The sequence below is a fragment of the Parasteatoda tepidariorum genome, chromosome 4, assembly GCF_982258835.1.
Source record: "Parasteatoda tepidariorum strain Cologne lab strain chromosome 4, Ptep-v5.0, whole genome shotgun sequence".
Classification (NCBI taxonomy): Eukaryota; Metazoa; Arthropoda; class Arachnida; order Araneae; family Theridiidae; genus Parasteatoda; species Parasteatoda tepidariorum.
In genome coordinates, this window is record NC_141758.1 from 70,547,322 (window position 1) to 70,570,951 (window position 23,630).

General features: G+C 30.2%; 2 protein-coding genes across 3 annotated transcripts in view; both read left to right on the forward strand.

Moving 5' to 3' along the window:
* The window catches only part of LOC107449074 (inactive dipeptidyl peptidase 10-like), a 551,160-nt gene that overhangs the window by 413,813 nt on the left and 113,717 nt on the right, over positions 1–23,630 (forward strand). The window lies entirely within an intron of this gene.
* Positions 20,705–22,360, forward strand: LOC147811046 (uncharacterized). Its single transcript, XM_087161344.1, has one exon. The coding sequence runs from the start codon at positions 21,325–21,327 to the stop codon at positions 22,084–22,086; it is 762 nt and encodes a 253-aa protein (XP_087017470.1). The 5' UTR covers positions 20,705–21,324; the 3' UTR covers positions 22,087–22,360.

Sequence of the window (23,630 nt, forward strand, 5' to 3'; positions counted from 1 at the left end):
TTATACTAACATTACAGATTATATTAAAATTGATTGAATATATATTGGCCGGATATATAATGGACGGATTATATTATATTGATGATATTATGAGTTCAATAAATTGAGCCATATACTAATTTGTTTTTGAATTCTATTGCTTATAAGAATAAGTTTCATTTTTTTGAAATTCTTTGTAGAAAAAAGTAACATATAAAATGAAAAATATTTCGAAAAATGAAATTAAATTTTGCGAAAATTTTCATTCTGCTATTTACGTAGACTCTAGTGTTCATGAAATTTCAGTGCTATCTATTTATTTGTTTATTTTCGTACTTTCACTAAAAGAAACGCTTGAAGTGAAGTTACATTATATACTGGCTTTCGTCTCTCGTTTATATTTTATTCTTAAGCTTTTGCATAAGTTATGAGCAAACTTTTACCGTAGACTCTCTTCACCTGCAGTTTTTTGATCTATAGGGTGAAAGAGTAGAACCTTCAGTTGATTTATTTTAGCGGCGAAGTTTCAAATATATTGAAATAAAAGGATAATTTTTTTAAAGTTAAAATGTAAGTGTTGTCTTATGTGCCTGTGGAGGAGTAGGCACAGTGTTGTATTAAGCTATACAATGTCAGCTTACCACAAACAACCACTTTAAGCAACCAAAGCTAGAATTGCTCACAGCCTGAAAGAGATCCATCTATAAAAATCTTAAGTTGAAACAGAAGGCAACCAATCTGATTAATTTTCTAGAAGAATGCGTGGAAATCCTGTATTAATCTAGGCACGAGTTAAACGCATTATAAAAAATAACAAAATTATGCAATGGTGAACACAAAAACTACTAAACATGGCCGAATTGCCCTGAAACCTTTCTAATCAAAATGGCTTAACTAATAGGAAAATCTATCTGCTTATTTTCAGTTCTTATGATTTTTTTTAAAAATTTTGTTGTTGCTGTTTTTGCTATTTTTTTTCTTTTTCCAATCAGCCTTGTCTTCTGTGGCATTGGCACTGGGTCAAATGTTTGTATGTACAAGTAAGTGTTGAACTGAGAATAAGGTATTCCACTGTAATTTAATAACTATTACTGCAAGAATTGCAGCATTAAATTTTACGGTAAAAATAAATTTTACTAAAAATGTGTTTTACTGACTCAGGGTGCCAGTACTTTTTACAATAATTTGAGGAATTATTTTAACGTTGCAGAAAAAATTACTGCTATATGCATACAGTTAATAAAAGATGCTTATTCAAATTAAAAGAAAAAACATTTTCCAAATTGTTGTCATTGAGTAGAAAATTACTGACTTAAAATTTTTCTTTATCTTAAAACATTTTCTTCTTTAGCTTAAACATAGCTGCATGACTTGAACATTTGCTTAGCACTACTTTTGGATTCTTACAAATACCTCCATTAATATTGAATTAATTGCTTATATAGATAAATTTGATTTTCCTCATAATATTTTCTATGACTTCTAGTTTGAGATGAAGAATACTATATCGATAAAATTAATACATCTCTGTCTATATAATTAATTTCCTACCACAGGTTTTTAACTTCTAGTGCCATATTAAAATTTTATTAGTAAATTTGTTTAATAATATATTTTTAAATTTATAATAATTCTAAATAACGAAATTTTTATTTCAATATTAAATATTCTACATTAAGTAAAGAAATTTATTCTGAAGTTTGTTTTTAAATCTCTTAATATACATACTACAAATTTAAAAAAGTATTTTATTTTTTTAAAATATTTAATAATGCAACGTTAAAATAAGTTTTTACTAATTGATTTGGTTTAAACATTAGTTAATGTATTTACTACCTCTTTTAAAATTTACTTCTATGGAAGTTAATATCAAACGCTTTTATGAATGCAGAAAGTTTTCTTTGAAATTATATCCCGTTTTACTCTTTAAAAATCACAAAAAAAACTTATTGAATATTTTAACATCAAAATACAATCTGAATTTTCTTCCTATAAAGAACTCTTTTTTCAAAATGATAAATGATTCTCTATTATTCACAGCCATTTCTACCCGTAATTTTTAAATTATGACTTGATTTATGACGTAAATTATTCTTTTAATCTTTTTATGCAAATCGTATATTCAGAAAATTCATAAAAGCATTTCTATTCAAGACATTGATAAAACTGCTTTGGCATCAATTATTGTCAAAAAAAGTGAGAATAAAGCAATCGATTGACTGAGAATTACTTATTTATTTGCATTTTAAATGGAGATATGATTTTTAATTCTATAAAATGAATATTTTTCTAATCTTCGGATGCTTTTTTGAAAGGTTACTATATCAGTTTAATTTTCCTAAAGAAAAAGAAAATAATGATTTAATTAATTTTTACCTAAGTTAACAAGTAAGCAATTAAGTTTTTGTTTTATTTAATTAACATTATTTAAAGAATATAATTTGTGATCTCCCTTTAATTTGCTTAAGATTTATGATAATTTAGTTAAAAAATTTATTTTCTTCAAATTTATAAATGATCAGTTAATTAGTTGATAGATGCAATCCATTGTCATATTAAGTGAGTGGTATTTTAATTTAACATTTTAAAGGCTTTCCAAAATAATAATATTAAATTAGATTTAATATTAAGAATATTGAATAAATTTAAAATAATAATGATGATGATAATAATAGTAATATTTGGATTTCGAATTATGATCAGTTAGTTCTTTGATAAATTTAATCCGTTACCAAATTAAGTGAATTGTACTTTAATGGAATATATTAAAATATTTTAAAAATTATAATAATAAATTAAATTTAATACTAAAAATATTGAATAAATTCAAGTGAAAAGGTGATCCTTTTTCTAATTTGTTCAAGATGTATGATAATTTATTTTCCACAAATTTATAATTGATCAGTTAATGAGCAACCCATTCTTACATTAATTGAATTGTACAGTGCGCCAAAAAACAGACGGACCATCCTGAATAACTTTTGTTACATTTTTGGGATCTTTACGCTCCAAGACTCTCAATCTTAATGATTCATGGAGGTAATCTCAAACAGGCTAATTAATTAGTGCAGGCGATATTTCATGTTACGAAATCAGTCAAAAAAACGTACTTTCCCTGAATAAACTTTTTTTTTATTAACAGATTTGAATTTCTGACCCCCAAAATATCGGGAGTAGCTGCAGTCTGGGAAATATGGTATCCATAGTTTGACCAGGAGAGTGATTCAATGTTTGAACCCCTAAATGTTAGTTTCATTTTCTGCGTATTTTGCCATATATCGAGAACTTTTTAAGCGAATTCGCAAACATTTTTGCACATAATTATAAAATTCGTTTGTCCAAAAATAGTTTTGTGCAAAGGAATAAATGTTGTAAATATTTATTATTTTTTACTATTTTGCTTAAAAATAGTTAAAAGATGTTGAATTCTGAGGCATACATTGCTTACATCGCTTTTAGTTACTTAATTTTACATGGCAAAATACAAATTTTGAGCGAAATTGGTCGTATAGTTCCTGCGAAGTCTAACTTAAAAAAAAAAAACCGTATACTTGGAATTCAATTTCTCAATATCTATTCTACCAATTTCACTCAAAATTTGAATTTTACCTTGTGAAATTACGCACTTTAATCTGATGTAAAAAGAAATTAAACCTTATAATTAAAAATTTCTTGGACTATTATTAAATAAAATAGTCACAAATAATAAATATGTATTAAAACTTAGTTTTTGCATGGAATTACTTTTGGACCAAATAATTTTATAAATGTGTGCCTTTAGATTTGCCAAATCTAAAAAGTTTTTTTAGATTTGGCAAAATACGCAAAAAATAGAATTAAGATTAAAGAGTCCAAACTTAGAATCACTCTCCTGACCAAAATATCGGGACTATATTTCCTAGAATGCTGCTACCCCCTTTTTTTGGGTGGGTCAGAATTCTAAATCCATTTAAAAAAAGGCACGTTTATGCAGAGAAAGTATGTTTTTGTGTCTGATTTTGTAACTATCGTTTTGAAATATCGTCTGAACTAATTAATTTGCATATTTGAGATTATCTCATTGAACTAATTAGATTGAGTCTTAGAATGTAAAAATCTGATCATTGTATCAAAAGTTACTCAGTGTAGTTTGTTCTTCTGCGCACTGCACTATAATTGAAGATATTAAAAGATTTTTAAATATAATAAATTAAATTTAATACTACACTGCTCAGTAAAAGAAATATGGTGAAGCTCGATAATTTTTACCAAAGTGCTTTGGTAATGATTTTGCTAAAATTAAGAATAAAATATGGTTTTGCTATGTATGATAAAGTTTTTTTTACATGATGGAAAATTTGGCAATTTATTAATTAAATCAAAAAATAATTGGTTAAACTAAAAAAAATTATAGTAATAGCCAATTGCTTAACATTAATGTAAAGCAGCCTAAAGTTATCTTTTTTTTTTATTTAAACATGTGACGTATATTTTCGAAGCTATTCGGATCATGTACGTGATATTTTTTTTTAAAAAATGCTTGCAAAAGTAGTTCTCAGATTTATGAGTTTTACTACAGTTAAACTTAAAAAATACGTTACTTAAAATCCTTTAAAACATAAGCTCAAGGGGTCTCACATCAAACAAGCTTCCAAATCCTATCATGATTTATACACATCAATGCATCATTCATACATATTTTATGAATTCATATAATATATTTATGTATTCATATGAAACTGATATGACGTCCACCCCTGATAACTATTCTTTCGCGCCATAATCGAAATTTGTATTTTCTTTGAGACTTATTTAAATATTTGAAATTTAAATATAGTTTGTTTCCAAAAAAACTGTAGAATTAAAAAAATAGAGGTACTGTTTTCGTTTAGTAAAGAAAAGTTTAACTACTTATTGAAGGGGTATAAAAAATACAATATTTCTGAAAATATAAAATTTATAATGTACTGAATAGTTTTTACACTAGCTTTCCTATAATGCAATAAAAATTTGCAGATTATAATGCATACAGTATTCAAGATATATAAAGTAAAGTGGTGTAAGAAAGTGGCTAGTTATGATTCGAAGGATTGTTGGAGCTAAATTGTTCGGGCAATAAACTGTTAGATTTAATCAAGATATTCCACATTTAGTTGTGTTCAATATATAATTCCTGAAAAGTCATAGACTTACTACTTTTTTTAAATAATTTTTTTTAGAATTCAAATAACTCGGCCTTACCCCATTAGAAGGGTAAGACCCGAAGCATATGTGACTCTATAGGGAATTTAGAAAGATTTTTATTTTAACCCTCCTGGCGGCGGACCCGTAATAACTCGGGAATCATTTCTACACGCAAAGCGGCAAGCCCGGAATAACTCGGGTTGCCTATCTGCCTCTCTAGCGGCGCGCCCGAGTTTTTCGCTGGTATTTTTTTTCCTTCCCCTACGACCGCCGACTGGGTACTAATTGAGAGGTGGGGATAGCTGTCATCATAAATCACTATAACAGAGGAGTTGTGAGTCTATTTTAGAGTTCATAGTACATTAGTAGTTAAAAGGTACTGATTAGAAAAGGTTTTGGTGAAGTGGAAAAATTAATTTAAAGTTTTATTTTATTTTATTTATTTATTTCAATTTTTTTTTCTTTTGCTAATACCAAATCAAACATTTCGTTGCTTTCATTGCTGTTTAATTTTTATTATTATTATTTTTTTTAAATTGAAGTTCTTCGTGGTAAAATTAGAAAAATGGGGGGGGGGGGGAATATATTATCGCAAATTACTTTCAAATTTTTTAATATTTGTTTATTTTGAATAAATTTTTGAATATCTCTATTAATAATGTTCTGCAGTTTCGTTATAAGTACTGTAAATTCGATATTTTGATAATATTCATTAACTGAATTTTATTTTGTGAACTTAATTGGAAGAGATTTTAACTTTGAATATCGTCTGAACTAATTAATTTGCATATTTGAGATTATCTCATTGAACTAATTAGATTGAGTCTTAGAATGTAAAAATCTGATCATTGTATCAAAAGTTACTCAGTGTAGTTTGTTCTTCTGCGCACTGCACTATAATTGAAGATATTAAAAGATTTTTAAATATAATAAATTAAATTTAATACTACACTGCTCAGTAAAAGAAATATGGTGAAGCTCGATAATTTTTACCAAAGTGCTTTGGTAATGATTTTGCTAAAATTAAGAATAAAATATGGTTTTGCTATGTATGATAAAGTTTTTTTTACATGATGGAAAATTTGGCAATTTATTAATTAAATCAAAAAATAATTGGTTAAACTAAAAAAAATTATAGTAATAGCCAATTGCTTAACATTAATGTAAAGCAGCCTAAAGTTATCTTTTTTTTTTATTTAAACATGTGACGTATATTTTCGAAGCTATTCGGATCATGTACGTGATATTTTTTTTTAAAAAATGCTTGCAAAAGTAGTTCTCAGATTTATGAGTTTTACTACAGTTAAACTTAAAAAATACGTTACTTAAAATCCTTTAAAACATAAGCTCAAGGGGTCTCACATCAAACAAGCTTCCAAATCCTATCATGATTTATACACATCAATGCATCATTCATACATATTTTATGAATTCATATAATATATTTATGTATTCATATGAAACTGATATGACGTCCACCCCTGATAACTATTCTTTCGCGCCATAATCGAAATTTGTATTTTCTTTGAGACTTATTTAAATATTTGAAATTTAAATATAGTTTGTTTCCAAAAAAACTGTAGAATTCAAAAAATAGAGGTACTGTTTTCGTTTAGTAAAGAAAAGTTTAACTACTTATTGAAGGGGTATAAAAAATACAATATTTCTGAAAATATAAAATTTATAATGTACTGAATAGTTTTTACACTAGCTTTCCTATAATGCAATAAAAATTTGCAGATTATAATGCATACAGTATTCAAGATATATAAAGTAAAGTGGTGTAAGAAAGTGGCTAGTTATGATTCGAAGGATTGTTGGAGCTAAATTGTTCGGGCAATAAACTGTTAGATTTAATCAAGATATTCCACATTTAGTTGTGTTCAATATATAATTCCTGAAAAGTCATAGACTTACTACTTTTTTTAAATAATTTTTTTTAGAATTCAAATAACTCGGCCTTACCCCATTAGAAGGGTAAGACCCGAAGCATATGTGACTCTATAGGGAATTTAGAAAGATTTTTATTTTAAACCGCATTTTAAGAAAATTATGCATGTAGTTTATTTTTGATGAAGTCAGAGCCATACTAAGGACAATTGTCCAAAGAGTCTAAAAGCCCGAGCATAATTTCTTACAAAATATATAGTGTTCATTAATTAGTTTTCAAAAAAGTCTCATGGTAGAACGAAACCGAGTAATACCTTGTCTTATAACGAGAACAGAGATTATCGAAACGTAGTATAACATTGCAATTATCGGACTAAAACCTTATTGTTTGTTTGTTTATGAATATTTAGTAAACGTATAATAAACTTGATTAAAAGTAATTTTTATAGCTGTAATGACCAATAATAATGTCTAATAAATAGTGGCTAGCTTTTATGATTCGAAGGATTGTTGGAGCTAAATTGTTCGGCCAATAAACTGCTAGATTTAATCAAGATATTCCTTATTTAGTTGTGTTCAATATATAATTCCTGAAAAGTTATAGACTTACTACTTTTTTTAAATATTTTTTTTAGAATTCAAATAACTCGGCCTTACCCCATTAGAAGGGTAAGACCCGAAGCATATGTGACTCTATAGGGAATTTGGAAAGATTAGAATTTCGGTGAAAAAGTAGCAGTCATTTTCATTTTATATGGCATTTTAAGAAAATTATGCATGTAGTTTACTTTTGATGCAGTCAGGGCCGTACTTGAGGACAATTGTCCAAAGAGTCTAGAGGTTCGAGCATAATTTCTTGCAAAATATATAGTGTTTATTAATTAGTTTTCAAAAAAGTCACATGCAGGACAAAATCGAGTAATACCTTGTTTTATCCCGAGAGCAGAGATTATCGAAGCGTAACATACGAGTAACATTGCAATTATCGGACTAAAACCTTATTGTTTGTTTATTTATGAATACTTAGTAAACGTAAAATAAACTTGATTAAAAATAATTTTTATAACTGTAATGATCAATAAATAAGGCTAGTTTGAAAACAAAAGAACATTATAGAGTAGGCATAGTAAAACAAACTAATTTACACAGGAGATGGGAATTAATCGATAGAAACAAAGAAAATATGGTATGTTCTTCTTCTCAACTAGTAAAGGGCAATTCAGAGTTTATCCGTTAAAAAAACATATCTAATTTCGACACAATCAAGCTACTCATCTAATTGTCCTCTAATTAATAACTTACAACTTATAACTTTTTCAAATCCACGATAAATAAAATTTTCTTGCCATTTTTTTTAAACATTTAATTCTTCATTGTGCTGATTTTAGCATCATACAAAAGTTTATTTTAAATTTAATTTTGATTTTATTAGGAACTATTTTTGATAACATCGTTTTTCAAACATAATTCAATAGACTTTATGCTTTGAAAATATTATATTCTAATCATGTAAGCAAACTCTAGAAGGACATATTTGCTATTTGAATGCTTATATTTCTTTTGTATGCTTAAGTATTTCAAAGGCTTAACATTTCATAAACTGACTTATAAACGTTTATTTTAAAAATATCTAACGTCGAGCTACAATAATTCCTCATCATACTCTATTGTTTTGAAATATTTCGAATTTAAAATTACTTCCTTATATTGCTATTTATCGTGTATAATGAAATAATAGAATAAAGCAACGCTTCTATTCAAGTTTTTATGTGCCATATTCGCATATAGTGAATTAATTTCAATTATAATTTAAAATAGTTAACTTTTACATTCTTGAACCAAAGAGAAATAAGATATTAGAATTTTATGTTTCAATTATGAGAATGAATACAAAGATTTGTTTCCTTGTGTGAATAGTTAATAAAAATCATGAACATCTATATTGGCATAAAAACAACGATTGCGTTTAATTCATGAGAAATAAAAGCATTATACATTTGATGAAAACTGTAGAGGCTGTTGGTTGCGTCAGCTCAGATTGCATGAAAAACTGAGGTAGAAGGATCGAGGATGGGAACGAAGATCGAAGGTAGGAGGACGAACCGAAATAGTTCCTGCGCGGAGGAATACCGGCGGAGGAGCATCAACCGGCGGCCAAGGCAGGGAGTGAAAAGGCTGAAGTCCAGTATTTAAGCAGATGACAGTTTGCCTTCGAGAGAGGTTGTTGTGCAGCGTCCGAGACTTTGTCCCGATATCCCAATTCTTCCCGGTGACGCCCACCTGCAGTATGCGACATTTACAATCAAAAGTTTAAGTTTTTAATTGTTCTTTTAATAACAACTTTTAATGTTTTTAAAGAATAACTTGTTAATTGGAGTTTGTGAAGTTTCGTAGATGGTTTGTTATCTTTCAATATTAAAGAGGATGTTTCTTTGCCATATTGTTTCATTTTTGAAAGTCTTACATTCCCATCACCGAAGCATATACAATTGGTGACCTGTAAACGAATACGCATATTTCTGTTTCTGCAAACTGCTTTTGAGAAATTCTACTAGTTGATGGATTACGGGGAAATGCTGGTACGTGTCAAGTTTTAAAGTTTTTTGGCAAGCCGTGAGTACAAATTACTTCTATTGTTGGACTTATAAATTTTGGATTAATGCGAAAGATGCCCGAATCTACTGAAGTTGCTGATCAACAAATTGCTCGTATCACTGTAAAGCCGCCACCTTTTTGGAGAGCTAATCCAGAATTGTGGTTCTGACAAATAGAAAGTCAGTTCACTCTTGCGGGAGTAAGTACAGAATCAACGAAATTCCACCATGTAGTTGCTGCTCTACAACCGGAGGAACTGGCGATTATCAGCGACATCGTTATCAGTCCACCTGTGGATAAGCCTTTCGCCGCACTTAAGAAAAGATTGTGCTCTCAATATGCTGAATCTGAAGCTCAACGCTTAAGGGATTTGATTTCGGGGATGCAACTTGGCGACCGCCGTCCTTCAAGACTGCTTCTGGAGATGCGGAATAAAGCCGGAGCGAGAATTAACGATGAAATTCTTAAATCTTTATTTTTGCAGAGATTGCCTACTAACGTTCAACAGATTTTGGAGATTTCCAACGATAACCTGGACAAGCTGGCAGAGATAGCGGATGGTATCATGGCTACAACAACTAACGCACAGTCAGTCAGCGTAGTTGCTGATTCGACGGATCAGACGGATTTACGGTCTTTATTGACAGAGATCACAGCTCGTCTCGCACGGTTGGAAGCCCGTACAAGTGACCGGTCGAGAAGTACTAGTCAGAAACGCTCTACAAGCCGAAGCCGACAGTCTGCAAATTCACAGTATTGCTGGTATCATAAAATATTTAAACAACGAGCCACAAAATGCCGACCTCCATGTTCGTTCCTGTCGGAAAACTGCTGAGGCCGTCATCTAGTCATAAGGATGACGGCGAAGCGATGATTCAGCGACTTTATCTGACGGACAAGTCTACATCCTCACGTTATCTCATCGATACGGGAGCTGACGTCTCTGTGATACCTTGTGCTGCTTATGCATCCAGTGACCATTCCTCTCAGATGAAGTTGTTCGCCGCAAACGGTACGACCATTCCAACGTTTGGCCAACGCCTGTTGAAATTAGACCTCGGACTCAGAAGAGAGTTCAACTGGCCTTTTATCATCGCTGCCGTGCCTCATCCAATTATCGGAGCTGACTTCTTACGCAATTTTGGTTTATTAATAGACGTCAAAAATGCTACAGTAATTGATCCTTTGACCAAGTTGCAAACAAGAGGTACCTGGTATACGGGGAATGCTTCAGCAGTAAGGGTAATATTAGAGAACTCCAAATTCCACAATTTGTTGTCTGTATTTCCTGCTCTGATTAGATCAGGTGTCACGCCAAGAAAAGTTAAGCATGGAGTAGAACATTGGATACAGACAAAAGGACCTCCTGTTTTTTCGAAACCTCGACGTTTATCGACAGATAAGTTGAAGGCTGCAAAACAAGAGTTTGAATTTCTGGTAGCATCAGGGGTTTGTCAGCCTTCCAAAAGCTGTTGGGCAAGTCCGTTACACATGGTGTTAAAGAAGAACGGCGACTGGCGACCATGTGGTGATTTTCGTCGTCTTAATGGTGTGACCGTACCAGATAGGTACCCTGTTCCCAACGTGCAAGACTGTTTTCAGGTTTTGGAAGGTAAAAGGATATTTTCTACCTTGGACCTGGAAAAAGCGTATTATCAGATTCCGGTGCGCAGCGAAGACGTACCAAAGACTGCGGTAACAACCCCGTTTGGATTGTTCGAGTTTTTGTGAGTAAAGACCTTTCGTCGTGCAGTCATATTTTCCTGAGGACCGATGTCATAAAGAAAGGCCTGCAGCCACCATACGAGGGTCCATTTCAAGTGCTGAGTCGAGGGGAGAAGGTTTTTAGGATTCTTATTCATGGCCGGGAAAGTACGGTAAACGTGGATCGTCTAAAACCTGCATATGTATTCCGAGATGAACAGGACATGTTTCCAAAAAGCGAATCAACAGCTATGAGCGAATCTACAGAGGAATCTACTATCCCAGAGCCTAGTGACATGCCAAGAGAGGTTAAGACACGACCAGGCCGTCGAGTTAAGTTTCAGGGAAAGTATCAGCAATGAGCTGGAAAAGTCTCGCTAGCGCTGGTAGGGGGCTACTGTAGAGGCTGTTGGTTGCGTCAGCTCAGATTGCATGAAAAACTGAGGTAGAAGGATCGAGGATGGGAACGAAGATCGAAGGTAGGAGGACGAACCGAAATAGTTCCTGCACGGAGGAATACCGATGGAGGAGCATCAACCGGCGGCCAAGGCAGGGAGTGAAAAGGCTGAAGTCCAGTATTTAAGCAGATGACAGTTTGCCTTCGAGAGAGGTTGTTGTGCAGCGTCCGAGACTTCGTCCCGATATCCCAATTCTTCCCGGTGACGCCCACCTGCAGTATGCGACATTTACAATCAAAAGTTTAAGTTTTTAATTGTTCTTTTAATAACAACTTTTAATGTTTTTAAAGAATAACTTGTTAATTGGAGTTTGTGAAGTTTCGTAGATGGTTTGTTATCTTTCAATATTAAAGAGGATGTTTCTTTGCCATATTCTTTCATTTTTGAAAGTCTTACATTCCCATCACCGAAGCATATACAAAAACTATTTCTCTAGTTTACAATAAAAGGCTCATAAAAATGTTAGGATTAATATCTTAAATAATTTCTTATTCTATCTAGAGATAATTTCATTTTCTACACACTCAAACCTTGTTTTCTATACAAAAAGTAAATTAATAAAATGAATTGAATACCAATGTAGGCTTTTACATAGACAGATAGTTTTATCCTTTACACACACAAACAATATTTTTATTCACAAATGTGTGAATAGTATGTACTAGTGAATAAATAGAATGGTGAATAATAGAGATTTTGAGAATTAATTTAGTAGATATCTCTCCAGATTCAGTTCATTATTTTCACTTTAGGAGATCGTTTTTATCTACAACAAGTAGCAAAGCGTACTTTCTATATATTAATCCAGTAATGAGTTAAAAGATTGAACTAAAGCAGAAATTCTAATTTTGAACTCTCATATAGAATTCCTTATATTCCAATACAGAAATAGCTTTTTTATACATGAACACCGTAAGTTCAATTTAGAATAATTAAATATTGTAATATATTATAATTAATTAAATATTGCACTAAATGCAAGGAATACATTTATTTTAAGTTAATATAAACTGTGATTGAAATTAAGAATTCAGTATTTGAAAAAAATAATAAATGACTTAAAAAAATACTTACGAGATAATTCCGTAAAAAAATATTTAAGAGATAATTCCATAAAAAAAAATATTTATGAGATAATTGCGTCATTTCTGTTTTTCACATTTTTAAGTAACTGAAAAACAATTACAGTAATTTTTCTTCAATTTTGGTTGTATGATTAAACTAATGGTTTTTTTCAATTTGCGTGGGATGAATATTTTTTTGGGATGAATACTTTAGTTTGTGAAATATATCAGAAAAGCTATCATGTTTAAGTTTTCAATGGAAAATTTTATTTTATTTTTATCATTACCAAATTATTTATGAATGATAATTTAAATATTGAAATTCGAAATCTGTAGAGTTATAATAAGTAACAGTATACAAAGCGTGAATTAATTTAAGTTACTGTAATTATAATTTCTAATATAACACATTCTTGCATATTTACTGCAAAAATTTGTCATGGACGCGTCACTAATGTTTAGTAATTTTTTAAAAATTGTAAAAAAGGCTTCACTTTAAGTGGCTATATAGGGTGTTCTGTAATGTTTTCCCTTATAACATATTTTTAGGATTCTCATCAAAATTGAGGACCAAAAATATTCACATCGAGAAACCCTTAGAAATTAAGTGAAGAAAAAACAAAAATGCTATTTGAAATTTTACAAATATGTATTGAAAAAAGCACCAAACACCAAACATAACGAAAGAAAAAGAAAGAGCCGAATGAAGAGATAAACACCGAAACCTGTTTGATTGAGGAAAGAAAGCACAGTGTTACTCAAGTACGATTACTAGAAACACTAAGTTTAAACTCGGAATTAAAATGGTTCTTATGTACTGTACGACTTTATTCCTTAGCTGTGATTACTTAAATTTCGATTGCACGATTGCATTTTTTTTGTATCATATTATTTTAGGATACCAATTGTTAAAGTTTTTTTGCCTTCAGTTTTGAAATGGATTCTAAAAAATATAAATTAAGGATGGCCTTTATGGAGGACCCTAGATATCTACATAAAATAAAGTTTGTAATTTAAATTCAGAATTAAACTGCAATAATAATCGATAAACTACAAAAATCTAATATCAAAATATGTGTTCAAAATAAACTGCACGAGCTGAAAAGCCTGAACAATCAAAACAATTGTTTTTTTGAACTTAAATCAATATAATAGTTGATCGCAATTAATTGTAATATCATATAGTCCAGTTACTTTGCTTTTTTTATTGTTGTATATACTGAAAATCCTTTTGAAATCTTTAGAAACTTATCTACATTTAAGTTATTTCATAAGAATATCGAAAACTGTAGTTTCATGTTAAAAGGTAAGATTATAAGATAAGATTGACTGCTAAATTGATTTATGCGTACATAAAAACACCATTTAATTGAAATTTTTAATGATTGGGTTTAAAATACCATTATTAGAAATTAGTTTAACTTATTTTATTAATTAAATTTCTAATAATTGCGTTTCAAAAAGTAGATGTTTTAAAATCCAGCATTAATCTTATAGTTTGTTTTTTATAGTCTGCTTTGTGAAATATGCTTATATGTATCTTGCGGAGTAGACCTTTCAAAAAATCGCTGAAAACTTATTTGATATCTGTAAATACTCTATTTTACCACGATTAAAGTTTGATGCTTCTAGTAATCTACTTGACTCTGAGTGTAAATTTTAAATTACTTTTATAAGAATGTTGAAATAAGTAGGTTTGTGTTAGTAACTGAATGGATCTGAAATGCACTAAAGAATAAAAACTTATTTTTGTAAGCAAATGTTTTAAAACATTTAAATAATTTCTAAATTTAATTATTTCAATCTCTAAAATGTGTGTCAAGCTATGGAGTTAAATGTGCTTAGAAATTAAAATTACTATTTCTTATTTACAATATAGAAATTAATAGATGGAAAAAATAACAACGTCAAAAGTAAATTTTATTTATTTTATCGTGTAATTTCGAAATTAATTGTATTCTAATGTACTAATCAGTTATTTTAAAAAAGCAAATAGTGATAAGTGTTAATTAAATTCGCTAAATGTGCTTAACTCATTTCAGTGGTGAATGTATACGGAACAGTGAGTGTATCTAAGCAAAAAGTTTAAACATTAAAATCAATTCGAATTTCAATCATTTCAGCCTTTAAAACGTGTGAAATCTATATAGTTAAGCATGCTTGAAAATGCATTTTTTGCAATGAAATTTATATTTTGTTGCAAGTATAGCATTTTAGCTGTAGAGGAATAATTTCATGTTAAAAAACCCATCCTACTAACGGTGATATAAAGAAAGATGAACATTTTAGACGTATTGCCAAGGGATATCGAACTTTGCTTTACAAATTTCGAAATTGAATTTCGCTTAAAAGGCGATGATTTCTTCACAAATCTACTCTATTTCTACGAAATATCTCCCAAGGATACTTCACCGTAATGTTGTAAACTCAAGCAATATTCACAATATTTAATCTCCAAAGAATATGAGTGCTCTTGTTTACTGATTTTTGGAATTTTCACTGTCGTAGTTTACTCATTTATTCTTACTATTGAGGCTTGCCAAGGAAACTTTTTTACCTATTTATGCAATCCTATGTGATTTTTCATATCAAAAAATACAAAACATTCTAATCAATGTTTTTCATTACAAAATTATTAAGTGACTGGGTTTTTAGTGACGTCTTACTTAAAAATAATTAAATTGTTAAATTTTGAGCAAATGTCAGCTTAAAAAATAAGCTTGTGTGAATAGTTTTGGTTAGTATACTGTAAAAGCTGTGGTGTAATATAACTGAATGTGATATTGCACAACCAAAAACATTCTGTGAAAAAACTTTTTATCCCTGTATAACACCAAATCAATCGTATATATATATATATATATATATATATATATATATATATATATATATATATATATATATATATATATATATATATATATAATTTAAAGAGTGCAATTTAAGTGTGCATTAGTTTAGAGTGCATTAGATCCTAGAGTTATATGGCGTTTCACTTCACCACTCTAGAGTAAAGTATGCCCCCATTTATGGCATTGAGTAAAATGTTTTACAGGGTTTACTACGTCTAAAATATTTTACAAGGTAATTACAATTGCTAATATTATTAAAATTAATTTAGTTTTATTGACTTACAATTTGATCTAAAATATTAATATTTATTTTTTAAAATATTTTTGAATAAAATATAGTTTTTTAAATTTGCATTTAATTATATTTGTTTTCTTTTCAGGTAAGTTCTGTGTTTGGAAATATTTTAATTGAATCAAACAATATGTAAGTATTTTTAATATCATGCGAAAAAAAGTGATTTGTTTGAGCTGATTTACAAATTAAAGGAATGCATGACCGAAACAAAATCATGAAAAAAAATTATTTTTGCCATCTAGTATTTTTATTATTAAAATAGTTTGTAAATATTTCATAACTATAATTTTGGCAGTTTTGCGTTAGTTTGTAACTAGTTAGATTTATCTGTTATTTTTAGTGCCTTTTTTTTTTTTTTAGTTTGCTAATTGATTCTCAACCTCATTAACACAAGCTTCATATAAGGATTTTAAAGATTTGTTTTAAAAAGACTTTGAAGTAGTTATAAAACGTTTTGTTCTAGTTTGACTGTATAAAAATGCATATTTTGTGGTAAAAAGTGTATCAAAGAAAAGTAATTTAATTCTTCTGCCATCACTGCTAAAACTATGTAAGAAACTGATTTCTGAAGCTTTTCTCCACCGTAAAAGAATTCCAGATTAAATTGTGGTAAAAAATTATTATACCACAATTTGGTGAAATGAAATTATGGAATAAATTTAAAAATTGCGCGAAGCAATATATAAACTTTTTTTTACGAAATTTAATATTAATTTTGAAATATTTAATATAAGAAATTAACAATTTAAGGATTCTTTTAAAGTCAATTCATAAGTTTTAAGTTTGCACAGTTAAAAGAAAAATCTTATGTAGCATTCGAGATTTTCAAAGCAATCATTAAAAAGTTTTTTTCTGCTTACATAACAGGCTCTGACATTAAAAAGCAAAAAAACCTTAAATCATTCTATCTAAATTGTACATATAAAATACGTGTACGCTTTGTACTGTTAATTTTCATTCATTCTCAGGGATTTTTATTAATTGTCAATATCTCTTCATCAAAGATTTTAAACCATATCCTACCAAGCCTCATACAGTAAAATTAAATTTTACATAGATAATTATATAATAAAAATCAATTTAATGGCGTTATTGCAAAAACGATTCGTTAAGAAAACAAGCACATTTTTGAAACTATATTTGTACCAATTCTCTCAAACAATTGCTATTTTGCCAGGTTTACATAATTTTTTGCATGATAACAACAATTCTCTACGCGAAATTGATTTAATTTAACTCGCACTATTTAAAATTTATTAAAGGAAACTAAACATTTTTTTCAGGAAAACAAAAATAATTAACTGTTTATTCCTATTTTAAAATACATTTCGAACTTTTAAGACTCTTATGAAATTTGAAATATAGTTTACTATACTTCTGCTTGAAATTCAAATATTTGTATACTGAATTTTACATCTTATCAATAAGTTTCTCTGGAGAATTTTATCTGGTGCATAAATTTCAAGTAAGAATTCGAAGAACGTGCTAAAGTTTTCGCATTGGAAAGTATGGTTCTCTTATTTACATGATTTTTCTTTATTTTGAAAACAGGATGCAGCTGAAATGCCGCTCTTTTTATTTGCCAATTTCCTACTTTCAAATAGAAAAACTTTCTAAAAGTTTTTTTCACTATTTATTTACAAGTTTTACTTTTAAATACAGTAGAATTCCGAGAATTTAATTTGCTTCAGACGGTATCTTAGAAAGTTCAGAATTTAAATTTGAAGTTTAATAGAAATATAATAAAATTAGAATGAAATGCCTTAAAAATTCTGAGACAGACAAAATCAATAGTTATACGAGTATAACTTTATCACTTTCTATCATTAATAAAATGCGTCTTCTAAGTTTTATTAATATTCAATAAAATATTTTAAGTACATTTTAGAAACATTCCAGGTAAAAGAATACTGCTTAAAATTTTCGTTTAAAATCTTGATTTAATTATTACTATAAATTTACATTATTTTACAAGTTTTAAATTTAAATATAGACTTGCACTGTTAGAATTTTCATTCTAAAAATATGGCAAAATAATTGGCAGCAATCTGCCCATGCAATTAATAATAAAGTTTATGGTAAAGTACATTTTTTACCTTTACGGTTATGGAACTGTTTACAACTAGAATGGTTATGAAACCATGAATAAAAAACCATACGTTTTATTAATCATTTACAACTGACAAAAACCATGAAAAAAGAATTTCACTGGACATTGGAGATAGGCTTTTCGTTAGGTTCTGAGCAATAGCGAGTGCAAAACAGAAATCATAGTGACACTGGAATTTCATATTTTCTCCTCATGCTGAAAAGAGAATGGAAGAAATATTGTGGCGTCATTCCCATCAATATTGTGAACTCGAACCTCCATCCTGTCGGTCCTGAGATTGACAGATTAGAGCTCTCGGCTATAACATGTTTCCTGCTGCGAGGAGCTAAGTTTCTATATTAGGTGGGCTTAGTGCGATAAAATTCTGGTTGTAAAACAGCATTAGGTGAAAAAAGTCATTAAACAGGTTTTTTTCACAATTTATTGCTTCAATTCCATATTATTTATGGTTATTTGACTACTTTGTTTGAATATGGTAAAATAACAATTAAATAAATTGGTATTACCCTTTTTTCCAAGACATTACTAACAGTGTATAAGTGTTTAGTTTTCTAATATTGTTATCATAAATATTGCATAGAATTAAATTCGAAGGTTTAAGAGAAAATAATAAAATAAGAACAAAGTGCGTTTATAATTTTAAAGGGTAAGTATTTGTGTAATAAATGTATTAATTATAAAACTTTCTACCATAAACAAAATTTGTCTACCATTGCTTTATAATTATTTAATAGTCTATTTTAGAGATTTTTACATCACAAGAATGCCGCTTAAATTTTCACTTAAAATACTAGTTAAATTAATAATGTAATTTTACATATTTAACCAAGTTTGAATTTTAAGTGCAGTAAACTTCTAGAAATCTAGTTTGCTACGATGGAATCTTAATAATAGTTTGGATGTAAAGTTTAAGATTTAAAAGGAAATATTAGTATAAGAATTAAGTGTCTTTATAATTCTGAGGCAAAAGCATTACTTGAATATATGTAATGCTATGTTCATAACTGAAATATTAACATATTAGAGATATTTGCAACGTAAGAAAGCAGTTTTAAGTTCCCTTTAAAATCTCTATTTTTATATTTTTTAAAAAAGATTTTATTGCGGCTTACTTCATTTTTGGATGAGTATTACAATGTAAAAATAACAGATCAAATTCCGATAAAAAATACTAGCACTCTGGGAGTTGGTGCTTATTTTCGTGAAATCCAATTTTTCCGAAACATATCATGGAACAAAAAATCTGATACACCATAACCTTTACAGTAATAATTTCCGTAAAATCATTGAATCATTCTAATTAAATAAATATTACTGTAATAATTACGGTATAATATCTTACGATAAAAAGCGATTTTACGGTACTGTGAAGTTTACGGAAGATTCACCCAAAGAGTTAGTCTTAATATCGTAATTCGATCCAGAATTTTCTACAGTGTTGAATAAGCATTAAAAAATCATTAACATGTAGAAAATCACAATCTCCATGCATTCTAATCATGAAAATTCAGAAACTTTATACATTAGATAGAAACTTCTTGCATTAACACGTAAAAAAAAATCATAATTTTTATGGTTTAGATATAGAGAAAATAATAATTTTTATGGATTAATTAAACACAATTTTATGGCATAGTGAGATATAAAATCATAATTTTTATGCTTTAGTTACGTAAAAAATCGTTATCTTCACACATTACGCATCTCGAAAAATCATCGTTTTTGTGAATTACTAGCTCAGAAGTTCATAGCCATCGGGTCCCGCAGTAACACACGGTTCCCAGTAGAACATCGAAGTCAAGCATCACTGGCTGTGGTCAGTAAGCGGGTGGGTGACCACTTTGACCAGTCTTAGTAGAGACCGAGGGTGCATGGTATTGGTCCTCGTTAAACTGTTCTACCGTAAAGTGCTCGGCTTCGCTCGCAGGTCGTCGGGCTACCAAATCAGTGGAGCCATCTCCTCAGCTGAAGACCAAAATTGCGAAGGGCATGTCTGCGACTCATCCTTAGAGATATTTCCCAGACTGTCGCCAATAGCCCATTACGCAGCTCTAGTGCGACGTAAATACAATACCTATAATAATAAATGCGACGTAAATACAGTACCTTTGTCTAAGCTAAGAACTCCTCCCTCCACAAAGTCTGAGGCCGTCTGGTGCTATGGAAACAAGAATGGCGAATTTTAGTGAGGGCAGCTAAACTCTAGGACTAACACAATGCACCGAAAAAAGAGATTCCCTTTCTCCCGCCGGCCTGAGCCGAAACCACTCCAAAACATTGACTCCTCACCCCTACTTGAAATAGTCATACCTCGTAACCATAGTCACCGCCACAGGCCCAGACGAATGTCTGGAGGAGTTCTTATTTTAGACAAACTATACCTACCTACCTATCATAGCTATCGGGCATTAGTAAATTATAATCTTAATAGTACATTTAGGAATTTTTATGAATTATTTATCTGCTGTACTGCATAGAAGGCTTTTAGGCTTCCCGTAAATAAGAAGAATAAGGTCATTAAACTGATATATATATAATTTTGTTTTAAGAAAAAAAGAGATAAGTTAAAATCAGTCAACTTTACTGAAGCACAGTTACTGAATTTAAATTTCAATATCCGATATGAATCAGAATTTAATTTATTTTCAGTTACTTCATATATTTAGTTCATATATTATCTGTTATATTTAGTTCATTATTATAACACTTTACAGATAATCACCCGTATTGATATGCCTTCTTTTAAACAGCTGCTATCCTTATGCATGAATATCATTTTCTTGGCTTATTTTTGACGGTTTTGTCGATAGCAGACACAAGTTGTTAGCGGAAAGATGACATTAATTCGATAAACATGGACATTGTGGTGATAGGTTCGTCGCTCATCGTAAAATCAAGTTTATTTCATATTGTTATCTGTTTGTCTTTAATCAATTGTGTTTTTACTTATTTTTGAAGTGAACTGAAATAAGAGTTCTGACGTCATCATATTTGAATTGTATAAATACCAGCACGCACATGACAGCCTGTCAGTAATTTCTCCCATCACTTGCCGTGATGATGTTCTTGTAATTCAAACCAACTTGTATATAAATGTAAATAAAATATTAGTATCTCAAAGGAGCTATCTTCGCTTACCTCAATGGTGACCCGGATGTCTGACGATACAAGCAACTTTCATTTTTCATCATCGAATTAATAGGAAACTGCAACTATGGCGGAATCGTCTGCAGTAAAAATTCCCATCTTCAATATCTCTGATCCACACCTGTGGTTTCATATGGTCGAAGCAACTTTCCAGCTTGCGACACCGAAGCCGATTACGGAAAGCAAAACAAAGTTTAACTACTGCCTCGCCCATCTACCTCCTGAAGTAGCCGCAGTTGTAAGGGACGTCATTATAACTCCTGACGTAGACGATCCTTTCAAAAAGCTGAAAGAAGAAATTATTGCACGCTGCGGGGAAACGAAGTCTCAGGAAATTCGACGTTTACTCTCCGGAGAGCAACTAGGTGACAGAAAGCCCAGTGAACTCTTGCGCACTATGCAGAGAAGAGCTGAATCCCACAAAATCTCAGATTCTCTACTTTTGGAACTATTTCTAAATCAGCTACCGCAGCATGTTCAGTCGATATTGGCCGCAATCCCTTCACTAAATTCAACTAGAGCAGCAGAAATTGCTGATAAAGTAATGGAAGTGTCAACTTCAAGTGAAGTTAGCGAAGTTTCTTCAAACCAACAATGCACCTTTGAACTTTTAGAAGAAGTTAGAGCTCTACGAAAGGAAGTAGCAGCATTGCGGACACGCAGCAGGTCTCGCAACCGGAATTATGAACAGTTTCGTAATCGTCAAAGCCAATCCTCATCTCCACATCGAAACTCCAAAATGTGCTTCTATCATCGGAAATTTAAATCTGATGCTAGAAAGTGTGTCAAACCCTGCATCTACCAGAAAAACCAAGAAAGGCAAGAGTGAATGCGACTAACATCTTGCCACCAACAAATTGTCGCCTTTTTGTTAGAGACAGACAATCCAACAAACAATTTCTAGTGGATACCGGAAGTGACTGCTCAATTATTCCAGCAAATAAAAAAGAAAAAACTCTTTCTCCTATTCAGACTTTTAAAGCTGCGAACAATACCATCATAAAAGTATACGGTAAGAAATTGTTAACTTTAGACTTCGGTCTTAGACGAAAGTTTAATTTTCCATTTTATATTTGTGATATAACTAATCATATTATAGGTGCAGATTTTTTATACTACTTTAATCTTAAACCTAATATTAGAAAACGTTGCTTAAATGATATTACTACTAATTTAAATTCACATTGTATTTTTAAAAATTCTGATATTATTTCAATTAAAACGGTTCTTGGTGAAAATTTTTATGAAAAATTGTTAAACGAATATCCTGAAATAACGAAACCTATTTGCTCAGACCAAATTGTTAAGCATAATGTTGTACATCATATAGAAACTTTTGGTTCACCAGTTTTTGCTAAACCTCGGCGTCTAGCGCCCGATAGGTTAAAAATAGCAAAAATGGAATTTCAACATATGTTAGATTTAGGCCACATGCGCCCATCCAAAAGTAATTTTTCATCACCTTTACATTTAGTTCCCAAGAAAAATAGTTTGGACTGGCGTCCAGTAGGTGATTATCGAGCTTTAAACGCTCAAACTGTTAAAGATAAATATCCAATTCCTAATATTATGGATTTTACTAGTGAACTACATGGAACTAAAATATTTTCTCACATTGATTTAATTCGAGCTTTCCATCAAATACCAATAGCCCATGAAGATGTACATAAAACTGCAATAATAACTCCTTTCGGATTATTCGAAAGTACTCGTATGCAATTCGGACTTTGCAATGCAGCCAGTACTTTCCAACGCTTTATTGACGAAGTAACTAGAGGCTTGGAAGGCGTTTACGCTTTCATAGATGATATATTAATAGCTTCCGAATCTCCCGAAGAGCATATAAAATATTTAAAATCACTTTTTGATAGACTGCAGTATTTCGGTTTAACAATAAATCCCTCTAAATGCTTATTTGGTCAGAATAGTTTACAATTTTTAGGTTTCAAAATTTCCGAAAAAGGTATTGAACCTTTAAGTGATCGCGTTAATGCAATTCTAAATTTTCCAAAACCAAATACGATTACTCAATTACGTAGATTTCTAGGATTATTTAATTTTTATCGACGCTTTATTCCTAATGCAGCTCATATTTTATCACCTTTAACCAAGTTTTTAGAAGGACAACGAAATATTAAGAAATCTAACAAATCATCAAAAAAATCTGATTTACCGTTAATTTGGACCGATACTTCAAACAAATCTTTTTCTGATGCAAAACAAGCAATAGCCGATGCAACTCTATTAAAATATCCTAAACCTGGTGCTAATTTAAGTCTGTGGACTGACGCGTCGGATTTTGCAATCGGCAGTTCTTTAATGCAATATCAAAATAATGAGTGGGAACCAATTGCATTTTTCTCAACAAAATTA